At 34.9% G+C, this 24,777-nt stretch overlaps 1 protein-coding gene across 1 annotated transcript in view; it reads right to left on the bottom strand.

The window, feature by feature from the left end:
* Positions 1 to 23,160, bottom strand: part of LOC126892902 (CUB and peptidase domain-containing protein 1-like) — a 99,776-nt gene extending 76,616 nt beyond the window's left edge. The window contains exons 1-4 of the mRNA XM_050662741.1: positions 23,014 to 23,160; positions 11,629 to 11,797; positions 9,901 to 10,097; positions 8,808 to 9,001 (exon numbers count right to left, since the gene is read on the bottom strand). Coding sequence (XP_050518698.1) covers positions 8,808 to 9,001; positions 9,901 to 10,097; positions 11,629 to 11,797; positions 23,014 to 23,053 — 600 coding nt within the window. The 5' untranslated portion in view covers positions 23,054 to 23,160. The remainder of the gene's footprint in view (positions 1 to 8,807; positions 9,002 to 9,900; positions 10,098 to 11,628; positions 11,798 to 23,013) is intronic.
* Between the last annotated feature and the right edge of the window lie 1,617 nt (positions 23,161 to 24,777).

The raw sequence follows: 24,777 nt of genomic DNA, 5'->3' as shown, positions 1-24,777 counted from the left end.
TTGTTAAAATACCTAACTTTACTGTTATCCAACATAAGCGAATGAAAAAACAAAATGTTAAAAAATATCAGACTGTAGTTGGGTTTTAATTTCAGTATTTTATAAATGATCGAATATTCCACAGGATGATGCTAACTTTCAGACAAAAACACAGTTTGATTGGTACATTCATTAGTACCGATAAGGTATCCGGTACCTATACAACGATAATTTAACTGCTAGTAACAATATTATTATTACAGCGATATTGTTAACGAATAAGGCTATATAATATTAAAAAATCACTTAGACAACAGGTTTAGGAAATTCGAGACATCAAAAATGACCCATTTTTAAGGAGGTGCCTTAATTGCTTGGAGAAATGTATAATTCTCGGTTTGGTATTCGGTACCAAAATGAGAACTGGCATTAACATATGAAGGGCCAGGGAAAGAACGATGAATGTCTATCTGTAAGCATTTTCGGTAAAATGAGAAACAAAGTTACATATTCATTATTTTTACCCCTTTCGTCCCATCTTGTGACGTGATTTTACGAAGATTATCATATTTATTTCCACTTGTCCATTCACAGGTCGATAGTACTCTTTCTAAGCTAACAGATTGCACCAAAATCTCAAAATGACCAAAAATTGACATTCATCCTTTTTACCTCTGACCCTTCATATTGTGCACATCTGTCACCGTATTGAATGCTTTTCAAATCACACACTGTCAATGGCAAATACTCGAAAAATACGTAAGTTCCTAATAAACTTTGGATAGTTGGAACAGACAAGGATCGCTTAGATCGTAGGTTCAAACCCCACCCGGTGTCAGTTGTTTAGATATTTATTAATTTGGTTGGTCTTTACTATGGCTGTGATATTAAAGCTTAAAATTAACCTGCTTTGTTACGTTGTTCTAAGATATGTAATAGGCTAATGGGCAACTGCGAGACTTGCAAGACTCTTGCTGCTAGACCAAGACCCAGACCAAGACCTGCAACGCAATACCAAGACTAAGACCAAGACCAGGTATACTATCGCAAGACCAAGAACAAGACTCTCAAGTCTCGTCTTGGTCTTGCATTTGGGCAACACTACTCCTAGGTTTGACTAGGCAATCCTTAGGTCTGACTGACGGTCTTAGTCAAAGCCCTAAATAAATTACAGTTTCGGCCTTTGACTAGTCAAACCTAGGAGAGACTAAGTTGGTCAGACAAAGGTCGAAATTTAATTTTATGAAATCGGGGTTTGACCAGTCAAACCCCGATCAGCTAATAAAATGTAATTTGTTAGATTAGGTTTAATAAAACGTCGTTTTTTAAATTTAATGTTTATTATTTTTATATTGTAATTAAAATTAGAAAAATAGTGTTTATTCTCACATGTTGAGGCATTACGGCATTTAGAATTGCACAATACGTTAGACCTTTTACACTTACATAATTTTGAAGGGCGTTTCTTATTGCAGCAGCATTTTATAAAGCCTTTTTCTCCAATTTTAGAATATTTTGTACTAATTTCTCTTAAAGATAGCAACGTCTGGAACATCTTCGAAATTAAGAAAATTCTCTTTGCATTCTCTCATTTGATATCCTGAAAAAAATGTTTTTATTATTCCGTATTCCGTATTTCGTACCAACTCTATATAAACCTTCAATTGTTTATCTTGTATGATGCCGAAAACAATTTCAAGCATCTCCTTTGGCTCTATCAAAACTGGGGATAGGTATCGTTACAGTTTTTCCGAGGAGGAAATTTCTTTCACTTAATTGTTTCACAGCATTTGCTTGGGCATGAAGACTTTCAATTACCTTTTATTTATTTTATTCTTTTCTGTCTGGCTTCAATGCATACATAATTATAACTTTTCTTTCAAAACCTTCACAGTATGCCCCAAGTGTGCTGTCAGCGCACACAACATGTAGGCGACTGCGCACAAGGCACGGCGATTGAAGGTCTTCATTCCCAGGCGAATGTTATGAAACAATTAAGTGAAAAAAATTGATGTAATTTCGATCGGAAATACTGTAACAATACCTATCCCCAGCTTTGATAGAGCCAAAGGAGCTGCTCGAAATATTTTGGGTATCAATGTAAAACAATTGACGAATTTATTTGGTACGAAATACGGAAAAATAAACACACTTTTTCAAGATATCAAATGAGAGAATGCAAAGAGAATTTTCTTAATTTCGAAGATGTTCCAGACGTTAAGCTGTCTCTAAGAGAAATTGGTACAAAATACTATGTTTTCAATGTAATAGCACATAAAACAACACCAAAAAATGTTAGTCTACATCCTACCAGATTGAAAACAATAGAACCTTCTACAATTTGCAAGCCATAACGAAACAAAATATTCTAAATTTGCAGGACAAGGCTTTATAAAATGCTACTGCAATAAGAAATGCTCTTCAAAATTATGTAAGTGTAAAAGTTCTAACGTATTTTGCAACTCTAATGCCATAATGCCTCAACATATGAGAATAAACACTATTTTTTTTTATTTTAATTACGACAATATAAAAATATGTAATAAACATTAAAATTAAAAAAAAAATGACGTTTTATTAAACATAATCCGACAAATTACGACATTTTAATACCCATTTGACTAGTAATCGAGGAAATGAAGCATTTTGGCTAGCATTTTTTCGTCCAGCATGGATTTACTTGAAATTTTCACAGAAAGTAGAGAATAGTCCAAGGATAATTCTGTGCTGTACGCTAAAACCTTGAGGGTGGTTGCCACCCCATCTCGATGGTGGGAATTTTTTGTTACATTTTAATCATGCAAATCGATGTAAAACGTAATTCTAAGAAAAAAATGTGTTTTACATTTTTTTCGTAAAACTAATATTTTTCGAGTTATTCGCGGTTGAAAGTAACAGTTTTTCGACGAAACAATCCACTTTTTTACAGAGTTTTTTGAGAATAACTCGAAAATATGCATTTAATCAAAAAGAATGCAGCTATCGAAATTGTGTCTTTTAGTAACACAAACAAATTCTTTTTCTATAATATTTTTCCGACCAACACAAACCGAGAAAAGGTTAGCTTTTTTCGTCAAATGTATAATTTGAAATATTCAAAGCCAAATAACGAGAAAACTGTGCATTTTTGAGGAAAACTTAAATATTTTTTTTAATGATACAACTAGGCCTTCCAAAAAATAGTAATAAAAAGTTTATAGCATAAAAATTGAGTGACTTATGATCAAAAGAAGGTCGGTACCTGCTTTTCTTTATGAGAAAATCAATGAAAACAATCCCCTAACTCCCTCCTAATTGAAAAATGGTCTTTACCTTTCTGTAATTCCTTTTATATTTATATTATCAATACACCCAAAAAGATTGACCCATTTAAAAGGCCTAATTTTAGAAAAATGGGAGCATAAACAAAAATTGATTTTTTAAAATTTCGTATTTTTCACCATTTTCTTCAAAATATCTCCGAAAATACTAGAGATACAAAAAAAATGGTAGACTACTAAATTTTAGCTTTTTCATAGCTCAAATTTATTTGTACATAGAATTTCATTACAGTGAAAAGTTAGCGAGACATAGCTGTTTAAAACCTCTATTTACGAGCAAACACCCCCCTTATCGAGCCTTTTAAAACCACCCCAATTAAAAACTAAAGGATCATACGGAATTTAATTTACATTGTCTTATAGCTCTTTCAAAATCATACAAAATCATTAAAAAAAACTTTTTATCGCCAAAAGTAAAGGAGCTCTGTTTATAAAACGAATTTTTTTTTCAAAAAATTCGAATAGTTAGCTTATAGAGCATTTTCAATGTAGATAAAACCACAGAACTAGTTCGTATACTGGAAGATGACTAAAAAACTATTTGTATCTGTATTTGTATTTGTACATATTTTTAAATTAGTATTTTTGTGTAAATAAATGTTTTTGTAATTCTGTAATTTACTTTTTTTTTCTGTATAGATCTATTAAATTATCTACTTATAAAAAGTTCAATGTTATTAAGGGTTGAAATATAATATTATATCCTTTAGCATAAAACAAACATTATTTAACCAATCAAAACCAAATTTTACTCATATTACAATGTTTGTATATAATTTTTGACAATAAGGGGTAGTTTACACCCCTAAAAATAATCAACGCCCTTGAACATGATATAGAATTTGAAGTAGAGGGTGAGATGATTTTATGTAAATCGATGCAAGCCGAAATTATTCTTTTAGGATAAGCCAATTTATTTATATATAATTCCAACAAGGGTGGTTTTAAGGGTTGAAATATTATGATATTATATCTTGAAGCATAAAACATTCATTATGTAACTAATAAGAATAAAATGTGGACAATATTAAAGTTTAAAATGTTATTTTATAATTTTTTACAATTAGAGGTAGTTTTCACCCTTAAAAAACCAAAAGCGTACAACGGCTCAATATAGAAAATGAACTAGAGGGTGAAATGAGCCTAATCCCAAATTTCTGTACAAATCGATGCTCGACGAAAAAATTGCGAGGTTTTGCCATTTTTTCAGTTTCATTTCCTCGACTATAGTCAAACCCCGATTTCATAAAATTAAATTTCGACCTTTGCCTGACCAACTTATTCTCTACTAGGTTTGACTAGTCAAAGGCCGAAACTGTAATTTATTTCGGGCTTTGACTAAGACCCTCAGTCAGACCTGAGGATTGCCTAGTCAAACCTAGGAGTGCCTGAAATTCGGGATTTGACTATGACATAAATATACTCATCAACTCTCCGCTTATCTAGATAAAAATTCAACTATGGGTAAAATGAAATAAGGAAAGACAGTTTTAGATTAAATTCTATTCAGGACCACCACCATTGGCTGACCATGGTTTCTGCTTTTCAGCGTCTTCAGAGCCGCCCGTGGTGTATCCCGTTTAAAACAGTTGTATATGTCTAGCGACGTAGTAGAGTAGAGTATGTCAAAGGTGAGTTCTATCTACCTTGTTATTTAATATCTATAAAGAATTCATGATGGTTTTGGATGGTTGGGAGAGAGCTTCTTCTAGCCCCTTCTACAGATGAAATCATTAATTTACTAAAATAAGTCTACGTAGAAAGTACTACGTGGACAGTGAACGACAACATCCGTAGTAGAATTCAAGCATGCGAACTGCGATATTTACGTGCGGTATCCGGGGTGACCAGACGTGATCGTGTAAGAAATGAAGACATACGTGAAAGGTGTGGTGTCGGAAGGACCTTAGACAGACTTGAAACGAAACAGTTATAGTGGTTCGGACATATGGCGAGAATGAGTGAAGATAGAACTGTAAAGAGGATATGGAAAGCGGCATCTGACAACAAACGACGAAGAGGCAGGCCAGCAAGAACGTGGAACGCAAATATTGGAAAGGCTTGCGTAAAAAGAAATATTGGGTGGAGAGAAGCAGAAAGACTAGCTACTGACCGAAAGGCATGGAGACGTTTGATTTCTCCACTTACCTCGACACCGTAAGGTACAAGAGGACGGCTTAAGTAAGTAAGTATCTATAAAGAATTCATGATGGTTTTGGACGGTTGGGAGAGAGTTTCTTCTAGCCCCTTCTACAGATGAAATCATTAATTTACTAAAAAAAGTCGAGGTAGAAAGTACTAGGTTTGGACTTACAGGACAAACAAAATCATGGATATTGGCCGCATTTTCAACATTTTCCTGAGACCCAAACTGTCGAGTATGTAGTCTCCTGTTTGATATAACTTCAAGGACGGTAAAGCAACACAGGCAGTTGCAAACCTGAAATTCGAACACGCCTACAGTTTGCAAGAGCGACAGTGACTCAACTAAATGAGGGTCAGGCGCGAATTTCATATTACCATACATAAACAAGACAACACTCATTGATGTATGATCTTTTCAACATTTTTCTATACGTACGAGACTTGGACGGTCAATTAATTTGATAGACGACGCAGAGATGCAGTGTAATCTGGAATTCTTTTGGCCATATTCACTGAGGTGGTCATCAAATGGAGCGATTGTTGGTTCAAGGGAGGCCTCAGAGTCAGTGCCAACGTAGTTGATCTTGACAGCGATGGACAAATATTACATAGAAACTTCTAAAGAAACAGTATACTGAGGCGGCATATTGACCAAGATCAATGAAGAGAGATCTTTACCGTCCGAGCTGCTGAAGCTCAATGATGACCTACAACACTTGAAACCACAAAATCTTCTCAATATTATTAATGATTATGATAAGGTCAACTTCATTATAGAAATAAGAATTATCTAATAAGATTATGTAAAAAAGTGTTCCTCCTACAGAAACTTTTGTTCTTGTTAAAAATCTTTTAGACCATAATCCGATCATTGCATCTGAAATTTTACACCTTCTTGAAATTTGCATAAATCAAGATTATTGTGAATTCAATAATCAAATATACACAAATAACAGTGCAGGAGTTATTATGGGTAATCCTCTAAGCCCATTGCTATCAGATATATTTATGAACCAGCTTGAAACAATAATTTCTAAACATCCCGTATTTAAACAGTTATTATATTGGTGGAGATACGTGGATAATATACTAGTATGCTTTAGAAGAACTAACCCAGATAGCACAAGTACGTTTTATGGACATCCAATGGACGTACATCTGTGTACATTGGAACGTCCAATGGACGTCCCGCTAAGGTACAATGGACGTCCAACGAATGTCCAGAGTTCACAAAATTGGACGTCCATAGAACGTCCGCTACAAACGTACATTGTACGTTGTATTGAAGCTTTCAGTGTACACCTTATGTACATTCAATGTACGTCTTATGGACATTTGTAGGGCACTTTTCAGAAAGAAATCTAGTATCCATAATTTTGTGAATACATAGCAAAAAGCCTTTATAGGAAATAGTTCCTTATAATACTAAACTTATACTTAAAAATATTACACAAAAGACCTTTTTATTTCTCTTTACTATAACTTCATTATAATATATACTTTATTATAGGAACTAGGAACTTCATTAATGCACGACTGCACTTGCACGATAAACAGAAAACACAAATATATCACAGGATGTATTTTCATAAAGACGAGATTCAGATAATGACGCCCTAGGAACCATGCAATTAAAAGATGTTTAATCTCTGTTCTGTTTCTGTTCCAAACTATTTTTAGAGTCAGTACCGTTGTTGTATATTACAAGCGCGTTTGCCATTCTGTGAATTATCATAAATAAACCATCCTTCAGTATTCCACAACAATTAACAGCGATAATCCCCTAAAAGTACCTGCCTAATAAGTACCTTTCCCGACCGATAGCGCGAAGAGCGACAACGTTGTCAAGAAGATTCTCATTTAAGTAGTTTGTATTGGGACTTAATATAATAGTCGCGTTTTGTGTAAAATATCCATGGACCACAAATGGATGTCCAATGTACGTTGAAATCAAACGTCCAATGGACGTCCCGTAATGTACGTACATAGTACGTCCAGTTTTGGTCCATGGACGTTTGGACTTTAAATGTACGTTATATGGACGTACATCGGACGTTGTGTGCTATATGGGAACAGGCAACTAGAACTAGACCAATTTCTATTATACATTAATTTACTTCATAGTAGTATTGAGTTTACAATAGAAACAGAACAGAATAAGTCCATAAACTTTCTAGATGTAACAATTACCAGACTACAAAACAAACATGAGTTCTCCGTATATCATAAACCTACCCAAACTGACACAACTATACACAATTCATCATCCCATCCTACACAACACAAATTAGCAGCCTACCATAGCATGATACATAGACTGACAGAAATTCCCATGTCAAAAAATAACTTCGAAATAGAACTGAACATCATTAAACAAATAGCAGTAAACAATGGCTATAACGAACAAACGATTAATAAAATTTTAAACCAAAATCTCCATAAGAAAGCCCTGAAATTAGTCTATCCACCACCACAGAAAGAACCCAGTACCTTCTGCTCTATCACATATATACTGGCAATATAACAACAAAAATAGCCAGATACATAAAAAAGAAAGGAATAACACCAGCTTTCAGAACTAATAACAACTTAAGCAAATATATTAAGAACAATAAGAGCCGAAAGAGAAAACAATTACAGAGTGGTGTCTACAAACTAACTTGTGGTGACTGTCCGAAAACTTACATCGGTCAAACTGGCAGAACCTTTGACAAACGGATAGCAGAACACAAAAGGGCTTTCAACAATAGAAAAACAGACACTTCTACATACGCACTTCACCTTCTAGATCATAATCATTCTTTTAATATATACTTTAAAAAAACCTTTTTACCACATAGTGGTTAAAGGCGATTCTTTTAATGAAGAGTTTAAAATTCTGCATATTCAAAATAAAGGTCTTAAGCTATCTTTATTAGAATCTATGGAAATTATTAAATTAAAAAATACAGATATAATTCTGAATGACCAACTCGAGACAAACAGCTCCCCGCTCCGCAACCTCTTCAGTTAAAGACCTTAAAAAGGCAAACGCATTGTAAACTAAATCACTTGAGAAAGGCATTCTGCCGAAACAGCTGTAGTCACATAGTTATAATAAATTTTGTGGAAGTATAGAAAACAAACGTTTTAAGTGTTTTATTGTTAAATAAAATGAACTTCCATCAAGTAACGGTCGAATTCATCAATTATGTAAAATGGACTAAGTGGGGAGTTTCTTAAAGGATTACCCAAGGAAGACACAAATAACCTAATGATAGAGTGTTTAATGAGACATATAATGACTACGTATATATATTATGTTATAGTGTTTTTGTTTTTAAAATGAATAGATAGTATTATTTAATATTATAATTTATTTACCTCACATGTGTCTTTTCCTCCTTCATCGTAACCAGCACAAAACATTCTTTCTGTAACATCATAATATTTTTTGCAACTATTGGTAGATATAATAGGCAACTGCACCGCTTTTAGCTTTTCAGAAGCCTTACCATCTTGAGATAATCTTCCATATCCAGTAGCTGTTCCTACTAACCCGTCACTAATAATAGTACCTGAAAACATGTTTGTCTAATATTATTACACCTTTTAGTAAAATGAAACAATTTTTTCAAGATATTTGCAATAAAATATACAACATATATGAAACTAGACCATTTTTAACTTCTTTTCAATTTAACTTCTGCCATTCTGCCTCTCGTCAGGGGGACTTGTGAGAACTCGAGTTGAGATGCTGTGATCTATATGACCGCTATAGTAATATGAAGTACATGTGCATGCTATAGGTGACCTCTTTACGAAGTAACAAGAAGTCAGGAGATTTCTCTAAATTCTAAAATTGTCATAGATGGCGATTTAGGTGTTTAGTCAATTTTAGCTATTTTTTAGTGAACTTAAACACTTCTTTATTATTAAAAGCAATAGTCCTTTCGGAACTATCTACCAACTCCATAGCTTCTTCTGTAAGACTTCCAAGATTCTGTGAAGACCGTGATATCTCCTACACACCTCAAAATCTGAATACATTATTCGTTAGCTCCTGTAATTTTTAAAAAAATAATAATAATTAAAAAAATTGAGGCACTGGGGAAGTGCCACCAGAAGTAAAACCTTCTTGAGAAGCAAGCGCCTTCGAGTACACACTCTATCCCTCCTCCAACCATTTTAACTTCGGTCGAAATTATACGCAATTCAACCTATAGTATATAAATTACTAATAACCCGCCGTAGCGATAACGGTCGCGAGTTCAATGCTTTTTTCCATCCAAAAAGAAGTGCTTTACTATTTTATATATAATATGTACATGCACATAATATATTTACGTGCAGAATTTATTTCGGCGAAGCAATGAAGGTCGCAAATTTAATGCTTTTTCCCCATCCAAAAAGGGCACAACGTCGCTAAAGATGTTTTCACTTTAATAATAGGATAAAGTCAGTCCTAACTACATACCTGATGATGCCAAAGATACAGCACTAATGCTATTGGTAAAATTCAATGGAGTCTTCAGTTCCAGTATGCTGATATCATAGTCATAATTTTCTGGGTTATAATTGTGGTGACGATGCACTTTCGTTATATAGTGAATTTGACCTTGAAAAGATCTAAATGAGGATCCAACACGAACTGATAGTAGTGATGTACTTTTGCTAAAAATATAGCAACGTAAGTATAATGTAGACATAAATAAAGTATAATTTTTAGTACCTATAGCTATAATCAGGTTGTTCGTTTCATAAACCTAACATACGTAAAATCGACATGTTTAACGTGGAGTCAAACTCAAAAAAAGCGAACAAAATTTTCTTCATGTTTTATTTCAAATTATCTTACCTTTTATCTAAACATAAAACCAGAGACTGATCGTTACCGAACATCTTATCCTAAAAATGACCAGTTTTGCGACTTTCCACAAGGAAAACTACAGGTTGTCACGTTATCCCAAAAAGAAAAATCTCTTAAACTCCGAAATCTTGGGCAGCCAAATAAAATGCAGGTTAGAAAGAATAATTTTGTTTGCTTAAGAGTGACCGTGGACTAAATTATTGAATGTTCCAATAAAAGACTAATAACTCTTAAAAATATTAGGTTTTCTTTAACACGTTCGGTGCCCATGACGCACGAGTAACGTCACGAATGTTTTATAAGAGGTACTAATGACGCATAAGTAGTACAGTGGAACCTCGATAACTCGGATTAATCGGCACCGCGGCCGATCCGGGTTATCGAAATTCGGGGTTAGCCGGAGAATATCGTAAAAATTAATAAAATACGGTATACTTGATAAACTCCGTTATAATTGAAATAACATGAAATATATATTATATGCACAGTACCTACACATCTAAATTATTAAAAACACGCAATCACAAACCTAAGCAAACGGAAGTAAACAATACAAGACTGTACTATACACAATACAGTCACAATCGGAACGATGTTATGAACAGTGAAAACTAAGACCACTGTTTAAAAATGAGTTTTTTAAATAATCTTTTTTTTCGAACAATGCTAAGACAGTTTGAAATAAATAAAGGAATAACAGGTGCCTGTTGTTTCCGATAAATCCGAGACAATGACCGTCGCTCTGCCGCCGCCGCCGCCGTGTGCCCTGAGTCATTTTTACTATCGTATAAATAGATAGTTTAAATTACACAAATACACCTTATCTCTCAAATATTATATTACATACTATCACTTGCAAGATAATTCGGATGGAATTTCCCAGATTAAGAGACTGGGCCGATATCAAGCACAAAATAATCTGGGGAATTCCATCCGAACTATCTTGTAACGGATAGTACATATTTATTGTTGAAATGTTGGTCTGATGAAAATCGGTCCGGGTTAGCCGAACTTCCGGGTTATCGGGGGCCGACTTATCGGGGTTCCACTGTACTGTGTTAATAAATGAACAATTTATGTACGTGGTACAAGCCAAGTGGCGCTTGTTCAAAATGGGCACCGAACCTGTTAATTCCTTGATTAAAAAACTACTAAAAACACATAATTCAAGACACAGCCTATAAAATTCGATAACAAAAGAAAGTGGAAAACACGTAGACTTCTTGACGTACACTATTATAGTTAAAGTTCAAACACTTACAAAGTTGTTTGTTGTGTTACAAACTGTAATTAGAAGTAAATATTTATTATTCTAATAAAACAGTGTACACTTACCCATAAGTACAATGGCCAGCAGTTACAACATATCTATTAGTAAGTATTGCACCTCCACAAATCTGGCTCTTTCTATGTAGTAGACCTATTTGGTAAGGGTAATCATTAATGTCAGCGTCCACTCCACCTACTATTCTGTGTCTGGAACGAACTTCTATAACCACAAGACCTTAAAAAACAACAATAAGAAGAAACTAAACAATTTTTTTTTGTAGTAATAGAATGTACGTAAAGCGGTAACGAGTAATTTTATTTCGGAGAATAATAATTAGGGTGTGATTTTCACGATTTTTTTTTACAAAAAAAAGGTACCAACTATATTATTTGAGCGTAACTTCCTTATAGTCGGAGAGATAGAAGCGGATTTTGTGCGTGATAAGTAATATGGAAAAACTATACGGGGATATGTTGAATTAGTTGTGTACATGACTTTCACCAACGGCCGGAAATCAGAGTTGGGGCCGAGGGTACTTATAAGGGGTCAAAGTCGCGGATTTTATTATTTTTTTTATGGCGCTCATGATCGAGATAGTGCACCAAAATTTGGGAATAAGTAGGTCATGACGTACCTAAGTAAAATCTCTAGGGGCTCAACGCTGCGTGGCCGACAAAGGGGTGGGAGTAGGGGTGAATATAAAAAATATAAAGGGTTTGTTGCGACGTTCGTGATTGAAATAGTGGACCAAACTTTGGGAATAAGTAGATCATGACATTACTAAGTAAAATCCCCAGAGCCGGAAACCAGAGTTGGGGATGAGGGTAGTTATAAGGGGTCAAATTCGCCGTTTTTATTATTTTTTTTGTGACGCTCATGATGGAGAGAGTGCACCAAAATTTGGGAATAAGTAGGTCATGACGTAACTTAGTAAAATCTCCAGGGGTAGCGCGCTGCGTGGCCGACAAAGGGGTGGGGAAGGGGTGAATACTAAAAATATAAGGGGTTTTTTGCGACGTTTGTGATTGAGAGAGTGCACCAAAATTTGGGAATAAGTAGACCATGACATAGCTAAGTAAAATCCTCAGAGCCGGAAACCAGAGTTGGACATGAGGGTAGTTATAAGGGGTCAAAATTGCCGTTTTTATTATTTTTTTTGTGACGCTCATGATCGAGATAGTGCACCAAAATTTGGGAATAAGTAGGTCATGAGGTAACTAAGTACAATCTCCAGGGGTGGAACGGTGCGTGGCCGATAAAGGGGTGGGGATAGGTGTGAATATAAAATATATAAAGGGTTTTTCGCGACGTGCTAGATTGTAATATAAAAAATGTAAAGGGTTTTTTGCGACGTTCGTGATTGAGATAGTGCACCAAAATTTGGGACTAAGTAGGTTATGACGTAACTAAGTAAAATATTCAGGGGCGGAACGCTGCTTGGGGTACAAAGGGGTGGTAGGCAGGGGTGAGTATAAAAATATATGGGGTTTTTTTTGCCGTTCGTGATCGACATAGTGCACCAAAATTTAGGAATAAGTAGATCATGATATTACTAAGTAAAATCTCCAGGGGCGGAACGCTGCGTGGGGGACAAATGTTGTGCCGGGTCACAAAAAACATAATATACACTGCGACTTTGACCCCTTAAAATTACCCTCATCTCCAACTCTGGTTTCCAGCTCTGGGGATTTTACTTAACTAAGTCATGGTCTACTTATTCCCAAATTTTGGTGCACTACCACAATCTAGCACGTCGCGAAAAACCCTTTATATATTTTATATTCACACCTACCCCCACCCCTTTATCGGCCACGCACCATTCCACCCCTGGAGATTGTACTTAGTTACCTCATGACCTACTTATTCCTAAATTTTGGTGCACTATGTCGATCACGAACGGCAAAAAAAACCCCATATATTTTTATACTCACCCCTGCCTACCACCCCTTTGTACCCCAAGCAGCGTTCCGCCCCTGAATATTTTACTTAGTTACGTCATAACCTACTTAGTCCCAAATTTTGGTATTTTGACTCCATCATGAGCGCCACAAAAAAAATAATAAAAACCGCGACTTTTACCCCTTATAACTACCCTCGTCCGCCACTCTGGTTTCCGCCTCTGGGGATATTACTTAGTTATGTCATGGTCTACTTATTCCCAAATTTTGGTGCACTATCTCAATCACGAACGTCGCAAAAAACCCTTTACATTTTTTATATTCACCCCTGCCCCACCCCTTTGTCGGCCACGCAGCGTTCCACTCCTGAAGATTTTAATTAGTTACGTCATGACCTACTTATTCCCAAATTTTGGCGCGCTATCTCGATCATGAGAGTCACAAAAAAAAATAATAAAAAACGGAATTTTGACCCCATATATCTACCTTCCTTTGCCACTCTGGTTTCCGGCTCTGGGGATTTTAATTATTTATGTCATGGTCTACTTATACCCAAATTTTGGTGCGCCAAATCTCGATCATGAGCGCCATAAAAAAAATAATAAATTCCGCGACTTTGACCCCTTATAACTACCCTCGGCCCCAACTCTGGTTTCCGGCCGTTGGTGAAAGTCATGTACACAACTAATTCAACATATCACCGTATAGTTTTTCCATATTACTTATCACGCACAAAATCCGCTCCCAGCTCTTAGACTATTAGTTTTCATGCTAGAGACTATTTTAAAAATAAAAAAATCCTGTTTTAACCACTTTTAAAAAGTTGTAGTGCCTAATTTTCTCATAATTTCATGTTGAAACATACGATTTGCAATTTGACGAATTAGAACCTATACTAAAATTACAATAAAGAGGCACTAGAAATAAACAAACCAAGACACGTTGAATGTTACGAGGAGCACTCTGAAATCATAATTTACAATGTATATACATTGTAAATCCCAAATTGTTTCAACATTGTAAATCCCGGGAGTGGTCCTAGTAATATTCAACTTTTCTTTGTTTGTTTATTTCTAGTGCATCTTTATTGTGAATTTAGTATACTTTTTATTAGCCATAACTCCGCTCCTACTGAGTCTACAGATTTCTTACACTATTTTCTAAATTTTTTATAAGCTTTATTTTTGCTAAGAACATTTTTTCATAAAACGCACTTCCTTTTTGAGTTAATTGCGAAAAACCGTCTAAAAACATGTTTTTTTTTGTTGAAAACTGAACATAGTCACTCGCAAATAACTCAAAAACGTTGCTCATGATTACTCACTTTATCCATATTCGGACTGATTCTGAAGGTGTATTTTTTCACCGCCGAGAAAATATTTTTCACCCCTGAGAAAGGGTGAAACTTACCCCCCGAACAGAAGCACTTCTTCTTCTTCTTTAAGTCCGTCTCCTATCGGAGGTTGGAAATCATCACAGCTATTCTTATTTTACTGGCGGCTGCCCTAAATAGGTCGACGGAACTGCAGGCGAACCATTCCCTCAGATTTCTTAACCAAGATATTCTGCGCCTACCGATACTTCTCTTACCCCTGATTTTACCCTGAATGATCAGTCTCAGCAGCGAGTATTTGTCACCTCTCATAACATGGCCAAAGTATTCAAGCTTTCTTCTTTTCACAGTAAGTACAACTTCACATCCTTTTCCGATCCGACGTAAAATTTCGGCATTCGTCACGTGGTCCACCCAAGATACACGTAGCATTCTACGGTAACACCACATCTCAAAAGCTTCAATGTTTTTAATGCTGCCCATCTTGATGGTCCATGACTCAACTCCGTATAATAAAGTGGAGAAGATATAACACCGCAGCATACGCACTCTCAGATCAAGATTTATGTCACGACTACAGAGAAATATTTTCATCTTGTTAAATGCTGATCTAGCTATTTCTATTCTTGCTCTTATTTCTTTTGTTTGATCGCCTGTATGATCCAGGTAAGCTCCAAGGTATTTATAGGAGGATACCCTTTCTATAACCGTGTTATTGACAACCAAATCATTCCTGGCACACAAAAGCACACATCGGTACAATGTCAATTATTTTCTTTGGCATGCTAGATATAATATGTGTGACAAATTTTATATCAATCCAAGCGGTTTTTTAAAATTGGGAAGTTTTGCAATTGGGAAGGGGTTCAAAGGAGTAGTGATGCGCAATACAAGGTGTCGCTTGCTGATAACACCTGTAGCCACTCCTCAATTCCTATCCTCACCTCCAAGAAGTGTGACTTAATCACACGGGCGGACCCTGGTAAACCTGAGCAACCCTACCGGAGATTGGGTAACCAACCCCAGTGGAAAGTAGGGTCAGGGCCGACGAGGATGGGAGAAATGGCCATCCGAAAGGGGGGTTGGGCGTAGGGCTAACGACCCTATCCTAGAAAACACATATGTTACGAACGTTCAAGGAAAGAAAACCGGACTGATCAAACGACGACGACTGCGCGAGAAAAAGGTACACGATTTAAGAATTGCGACATGGAACATCTGATCGCTATACAGACCGGGAGCCCTCCAAAATCTGCTCGGTGAACTAAATAGATATAACATAGATATAACAGCTCTGCAGGAAATGCGATGGACCGGGATTAGCACCATCGACAAAAGACACCACATTATATTCTATAGTTGCGACTCTAAAGACCACGCACTAGGTACTGGCTTTATTGTAAATAAAAAGGTTAAACACCTCGTAAGAGACTTTCTTGCTATGAACTCTAGAATGTGTATCCTGAGACTAAGGGGAACTTTTTTAACTATAGCATTTTAAATGTGCATGCCCCTACAGAGGAAAAAGAAGACGATGTCAAAGAAAAATTCTATGAAGACCTAGAAGCTGCATACCGTTCATGCCCAAAGAATGACATCAAAATTTTTTATGGTGATCTCAACGCAAAAATAGGAAAAGAGCCACAATACCTACCAACGATAGGTAAGCCTCCATGAAGTATCCAATGACAATGGCATCAGACTAATAAATCTAGCAACTTCCCTTAACATGGTCATTGCCAGCACATGCTTCCAGCGAAAAAATATTCATAAGGGAACATGCAGATTTCCAGATGGGGTTACAGTAAACATGATCGATCATGTTATTATTGACTCTAGACATCACTCAGACGTAATAAACTTATGCAGCAGGCGAGGGGCAATGCATCTCAAACATTAAAAAAGAAAAGGTATCCAAAATTGAAAAATATGAAATAAAAAACTTAGCAGACAACAGCAAAAGGGCCAAATAAAAAGAATATATAAAAGGACGGCTATAAAACAGACAAAAGCACGAGGATATAAACAGAGAATGGGAAGCATATAAAAACATCATACAAGACGCTGCCAAAGAGACCTTGGGTCTACAAAAAAAGGTCAAACCAACTGAAGGGAAGTGGTTCGATGAAAAGTGTCGTAACGTAACAGAGAGAAAAAATAATGCATATCAACGACTACAACAACGACATAGAACAAGAGAGGCAGAGGAGGAATATAGAATGCTAAGGAGGGAAGAGAAGAAAATACACCGCAAAGAGAAAAGAGAACATATAGAAAAAGAACTCCAAACACATTGAAGAATTAAATAAACCAACAGAAACCAGAAAATTCTACCAAAATCTTAACAAAAGCAGAAAAGAATTTAAACCAAGAACAATGATGTGCAGAGACAAAGAAGGAGATATAGTAACTCAACAGAGTGAAATACTGCAAAGATGTACTGAATTTTTCAAAGAGAAGTTTGAACAAAACGGAGATCCACTATACGATGAAATTATACTGGATCAAACGGATACCAGAGAAACAACCCACCCTCAGTAGCTGAAATGCAAGAAGCAGTTACCAGAGTGAAAAACAACAAGTCACCTGGATTGGGCAACATTAGCGCAGAATTAATAAAAGAAGACGGAGACTCCCTATTGAATGCGATACACGAAGTTATAGTGAACATATGGAATAATAAACAACTGCCACAAGACTGAAATACCGGAGTAATCATTCCACTACATAAAAAGGGAGATTAGCTTCAATGTAACAACTACCGGGCAATAACGCTACTGACTGTGGCATATAAAATACTGTCAAATATTGTGTATGAGCGATTGAGACGATATGCGGAACAAATAGTTGGGGGATATCAATGTGGTTTCTGCAGGCAGAAGTCCACAATAGATCAGATCTTCGTTTTGAGACAAATCTTGGGAAAGACTAGTGAATTTAATATAGAAACACGTCATCTCTTCATTGACTTTTGAGAGTGCCTATGATAGTATACATCGAGAATTTCTGATCAACGCCCTGAAAGAGTTTAATATTCCAACTCATCTCATTGATATAGTAAAAGAAACACTTAAAGTACAAAGTAGGGTTCGAATTCAAAACACACTAACAGATACAATCCATGTTAGAACAGGCCTAAGACAGGGGGATGCCCTATCCTGTATTCTATTCAACATCACATTAGAGAAAATAATTAGAGAGTCAAAAGTCAACACCAGAGGAACAATAATAACAAAAAGTGTACAAATATTGGCATTTTCAGATGATGTTGATATCATAGCTAGAACCAAAAGAGAAATGATAGAAGCATTTAATGCTATAGAGAGACCGGCATAAAACAGTGGCCTAAATATTAATGAAATAAAAACCAAATACATGAAGGCCAGCAAATCGACAGGCCAAAGAAAACTACAAAATCTGACAATAGGAGACTATATCATCGAAAGCGTAAAAATTTTTACATATCTAGGTTCACTAGTTACCGCAGATAACAATGTCAGCGAAGCAGTTAAAAGAAGAATTCATATTGCTGATAAAACATATAATGGACTCAAAACCAAATGCAAAATATACAAAATCCTGATAAAACCGGTCCTTATATATGGATCAGAGACATGGACACTGACGAAAAGCGATGAGAACTTATTAGGTACGTTTGAACGAAAAATCCTTAGACACATATATAAGGGGGTGAAAGAAAATTACGTATGGCGCAGAAGATATAATTTTGAACTATACGCAGCATACAACGAACCCGACGTCATAACATCCATAAAGATCGGACGTCTGCGCTGAATGGGCCATGTTGAATGAATGTTGGAGACCGAAACACCAAAACACATAATGAAGCAAACACCAGTAGAGAGAAGGTCAAAAGAAAGACCCAAACTTAGATACATGGAACAAGTGGAACAAGATCTGGAAACACTTGAGATTACCCACTGGAAGAATAAAGCAAGGAACAGAACAGAATGGCGGAAAATCCTAGAACAAGCCAGGACCCAAAAAGGGTTGTCGAGCTACTGATGATGATGAATTTTTGCAATATATTACAGTGAGTGAATGGACTTTAGTAAACTTATTTTTATTGGGCACTCCGTACATATCATTTTGGGTTTAAAACCCAAAATTACCTATTGGTCTAACTAAATCGTTATCATAATAAATTATACTGCGGGATTTGTTGGAGCAAAAAACGCAAAAAATAGACAATTTTAACGTTGCAAAAATGTATAATAATTGATTAGAGTCGTTTAGAGAGCTTTGAGATGTGGGTATTTCGTCGTATGCTGAAAATTCCATGGACCGACCGATCGTGAAAAATGAAGAAGATTTAAGGCGTATGAATGGAGAACGTGAACTCACAGAAATTGTTAAGAAACGTAAAACATCTAATCTTCGACACACATTTAGACACATAGAAGGAAGACGCGGCCCGGTTAGATGACAAATGGATTCGACTTTTAAAGTCTAATAAGAAAAGCCCAAAATAGAGAAAACTTTGCAGAAGTCATCGCCCATCTTCACTCAAAAAAATTTAGTTCGTAATATTGATTAACAGTGATTATTGAATAGTATTTCGTTGTAACAACAATTTAATTTTTTGTTTCAACGAACTTTTAGACATTGACGAATGTATTTGGTTATTGTCACAATGATTGAATAATAATTGTGAAAATAACTAGAGTACATTAATTAATAACACTCAATTTATTCAGCCAATAACTTCGTTTCCTATATTTAATAAATCATGTTAATTTTGGCAGCAACTCACTTTCTTGATTTCGTAGATGACAAGCAATTACCTTGGTTTATCGTGACAACGTACAGATTTCATTAAAACAATGTACAAATGTTGTTAGTGTAGAGTAATGTATAATTATTGTATATATGTAAACTGATTGTTGTGAAAACGAATGCATTAATCAATCTACGATTGCGTTTAATAACCACAATCAATGCGTTTATGGTGACAATCAATAAACGTAATTGTTGAGAGAATAAATGTTTTGCTTGACCATTTGAAATGTAACGGCTTTTCCTTATCGTGATACCCCTAGCTTCTCTGTGTTACCATTGTTTAAAAAAGAATTCTTTGTTAAACAATGCTGTTACCTCTGCCGAAGTACTGAATAATAATTTTATTTCGTTTCCAAGTGTAGCCCGTAGTAGAAGGCAGTTTTCTTGTGTCTACTATCGTGAAATTTCGGTCGAGTTCTTTTTAATCTTTTTTCGAATCCTGAGAAAAATAATTAGTATTTTTGAAAATTTAAACGCAAAATAAAATATTACTGTATTATCGAGGGTCTGAATTCACTGAGAACTTCTATAATGATTATTTTAATAAGTCACAGGGGTGAAAAAGAGAAAATTTAGTATGATTTTTATTTCAAATATACCATTCAAAAGAAACTTTTCGTTTATTCTAAGGGACTTTTAGCCTTTGGTAATAATGTAATCTTTTATTCTGCGTTTAAATTTTTCAAAAATACTTATTAGTTTTCTCAGGATTAAAAAAAAATTAATGCGATTAAAGAGAATTCGATCGAAATTTTGCACCTGCGCTCTCAAAATGGATTAAAGTGATATACATTTTTGGAATCACTATTTCAAACGCTTTCAAATGAGCTGTCACATGATGTACTTTCCCATTAAAAAAAATCAAAGTTATGCCTGTCACCTGAAGAGGGATCGTGTAAAGTTCGAAACATTGATGTTGTAATATACTTTAATTATTTTAAAAATCGACCTGTCCGAGCGTTTTGCTTATGTGCTAAAAATAAATAAGTTAATAAAGGGGGGGGGGGGGGGGAGTGTAACCCTTATTCCAGCGCACTGTATAAGTGAAATCATAATATGATTTCTCATATTATGAGAAATCACACAGTGTAAAGTCCATTAGGCTTAGGAAAGAAAAGGGGGATTTTAAAAATTTTTATTAATAAATATCATACATTGGGCTAATGCATTCAGTTATTATTAATATAAAATACGTTCATAGTAGGAATGAACGAAACTGATTGTAAGATTGAATAGAATTGCGTGTAAGATTAACCGTATTTATTATGGGAATGAACGGAATGAATTGTAAGAATAAACGGAAATAATTGTAGAAATAAACGAAATAAGTTAGGAGAAATAACACTGTTATTGACACAACGAATAGTCTTCGTCGGTCAATTAACGACGTTGTTGTTTCAATGAATATTGTTCGTTGACTCAATAAACAGAGTTAGTAATATCAATAAAGTGATATTATGGTATACATAATGAATGTTCATCCATTCAATAAACGTAATACATAGGCTCAACTAACGAAAATAATGAATTGATGAACAGCGCTTTGTTGTTCCAATAAAACCAAGAATTGGACAAATTTTAAGTATTGCGTTTGTTGTCTGAATTAACATTTTTATTGATATTACGTACCTTTATCGTTGAGTGTTCGCTTAGAAGATAGCAGCCAAAGAAGAAAAATTGATTGAAAATGGAACGGAACAAAATAGAGATATAGAGATATAGAGAATAGAGAAATAGAGATATAGAGAATAGGCAGAAAGCCCATGCAAGTGGAAGATAAAAATGGTAAAATTGAAATGTATTAATAGTGAGATCAAAAACATATATATGGTAAGAAGAGGAAATACCCGACGACTGGAAGAAAAGTATATGCCCAATCTACAAAATATGAGCAAAGCTCCAGTGCAAAAACTACCGCGGAATTTCTCTACTATGTACAGCATATAAAGTCCTCATATATATTTTAAACTAGCGGCCCCAACCACTAACAGAAAATATTATTGGAAAGTATCAGACGAGCTTCAGACGGGGAAGATCGACAATGGATCAAATATTTACAGTCAAGCAGTTCTTGAAACAAATCATGGGAACACGACATTGGTGTTCACAACGTATTTGTAGACTTCAAACAGGCATACGACTCAGTCAAAAGGAAAAGACTATTCTATATATTGGCTGAATTGGCAATACCACACAAGCTAATTCGACTCATTTAAGCCACAATGGATGAAACTCAGGTATGTGTGCGAATACAAAACCACCTGAGAAACTTTTTCAAAATCTCGCAGGGACTAAAGCAGGGAAATGGGCTTGCCCTAAACTAGACGAGGAAATCTACTGACCAACAGAACGGTTCAACTGGCCGCTCATGTCTATGATATTAATATTATGAGTAGAACATCAACAGGAGCACAAGAAACATCCGCAGAGTTAAAAATGCAAATCAAAAGGCTACATCTGAGAAAAAACACAGAAAAAACAAAAATAATGATACAGACAAGAAGAAATATAGTCCCACAAAACATTATACATGAAGATGATATTGAAACTATTGAAAAATACATACTTTGGAGTAGAAATATATGCCGACGGATCAGAAGATGGAGAAATACGGAAGAGAATAATGCAGGTAAACAGAGGTGATTTTGACCTCTCCCATATATTTCCGTTTACATATGTTCACCAAAATACAAAGATGAGAATTTATAAAACCTTAATTCGACCAATAGCATGCCATGGCAGTGAAGCATGGGCCCTGAAAGAACCATCCAATAACAAACTCGACACATTCGAAAGGAAAGTACTGAGGAAAATAATATGACTTCTGAGGGAAAACGGAATTTTCATAATTCGATACAACAACGAGCTTTTCAACTTTATAAGGAAATAACCCTGTCAGACTTTATTAGAATACAAAGATTGCAATGGACCGGACATGTAATAAGAAGGATAGGCTGCCAAAAAGAGCACTGAACGCGATAATGCAGAGAAAGAGATCGTTTGGAAAGCCAAGAAAGCGCTGGAGAGACACAGTAAGCAGCCACGCACGTTCCTGTATGGAGAAGAGCAGCCACAGACAAACAAGGGTGGAGGCAAAAAATAAAGGAGACCAGGCTTCAATTTGGGCTGTAGTGCTGTAGAAGAAGAATACTTAGTGAGATTACGTAAATAGGATCTATATAAATCTAATCAGGAATCCTTCAAGTATAGAATGCCTGAAAATCTATGTTAGACATGGACGAACAAATGTTTACATAAACATATTGACAAATAAAAGATTATGCAATTTTAATTTTCGTCTAGATAAATCAATTGTATACTACTCATATTAATTGAGAAAAGATTGTGATAAAAACGGAAAAAATATGAATTACAGCTCTAAGTGGCACTTAAAAAATTTAAAATATAGCATCACCTACCTAATATTATCAAAGGAGATAAAATCTTGCAAAACATCATTCCTCACATGAGATATCTAATTAAAACATTGTTGTGGCATGTAATATTTATAATCTATTTAAATAATTCTGATATCATAAAAATTTATATCTGTTGTGTACTGTGTATATTACAGTGTTGACGTAGGTGTATATAAATCCCTTGACATAATGAAAATAAAAAATCATAAAATTTGAAAAAGAATAATAAATAATGAGGAATTTTAGTTGTCTGAATTTTCCATTTTGATAAGGAGTATTATACTTTTCCTAAAAATCAGAAAATAATAATAATGTTTATTCGACATGAAGATAGCAACATACATAAAGTAATCAAATACAGACAAGAATAAATATAGGCAGCCACAAGAAAAGAAGTCCGCACGTGGTTATAGCCCAAAAGTTGTGACGTCTTTATATCTTTTAAAATTTGCATATTACTAAAATACAATATATTGTACCGGGTGTCCCAATAAGAATGGCGCTCGGCCATATCTCAGGAACCGTTTATAGTACAGCTTTGGGAAAAAAACATTTTTAACAAAAGTTGCCTCGAGAAAATCCTGGAAATTATTTTCATAATTGTAAGTCCACCGCTAGAGGGCGTAATTGAATATCAAAAATTAAAAAATCGAAATTTTACAAAATTTGCCTAATGAAAGGCACTGGAAATCCGATTATCGTATTCTTCATAAAATTCTGCGCATATTTTATTTCACAAGTTTAAGACTACCTGTACAAATAAGAGGTGGGGGTGAGTGGGAATCTTGTTATGAAAAAATCGCTGTAAGTCCGGTTCTGCTTAATCGATTTTTGCAAACTTGGTCTTGTTGAAAACAGCTCTTTTTCGTAAATGTAATAGTTATAATTTGGAAACAGCCTATTACGTAATATGCGGCTAGGAGGCGCTATTTATTTTCTTTTTAGAAATCTAGTTTTTTTTGGAAAATATTAAATACAACTATGTATTTTTTTTCCTGTATTACAAAATAAGACCAAATTAGCAACAAAATACCGAAAACCGCATGTCTATACCTTTTTTCTATCTCGAGATATCTTAAGAAACGTGTAAATTTTAAACATAACTGATGCTGTCATATAAGTGGAAATATATAGAAGAAAGTAGTGTGCTATGGAAAAAAACAAAGAAACATTTTCCAGGTGTCACCGTATATAATAAATCAAAACAAAATATAAAAAACTCTACTACTGGGGTGACGTCTTTGGGGATAGTTCATTGCATATATTCTAGCCGCAGCAGTTGCATTTCTCATGCATTCAAAGAATGTGGCTATCATGTCAAATGCTTCTTAGTTTGTAAGAATCATCTTGAATTTCACTCTGCATAAATTTTATATAAAATTTAATAGAACCAAAACCGCCACAAACCATCAATGAACAAATTTTTATGTTTTACTGATTTGGCACATAATTTGACACATGATGACTTTTTGAAGTTAATACTTCTAATAGTTCTATTTTTTTCCATAGCACACTACTTGTTTCCACTTTGACTTCCTTAACTTAGTTTACCGGTGACAATAACAGTTATGTATTTATCTTAGTTGGGAATAGGATAATTGATATTAAAATGTAATGAAATAAAAATTAAAAATTTGTGTAGAAAATTTGACGCTTTTACATTTTCTACGATTCCTCGAGAGAAAAGCAAATGCGCGGAGGCAAAAATTCATAAAAATTACATATTAACGCTATTTTTTTGGTATTATTTTAAGTATTAAAATT

Source organism: Diabrotica virgifera, chromosome 1 (genome assembly GCF_917563875.1).
Source record: "Diabrotica virgifera virgifera chromosome 1, PGI_DIABVI_V3a".
Classification (NCBI taxonomy): Eukaryota; Metazoa; Arthropoda; class Insecta; order Coleoptera; family Chrysomelidae; genus Diabrotica; species Diabrotica virgifera.
This window is presented reverse-complemented; position numbering and strand designations above follow the sequence as displayed.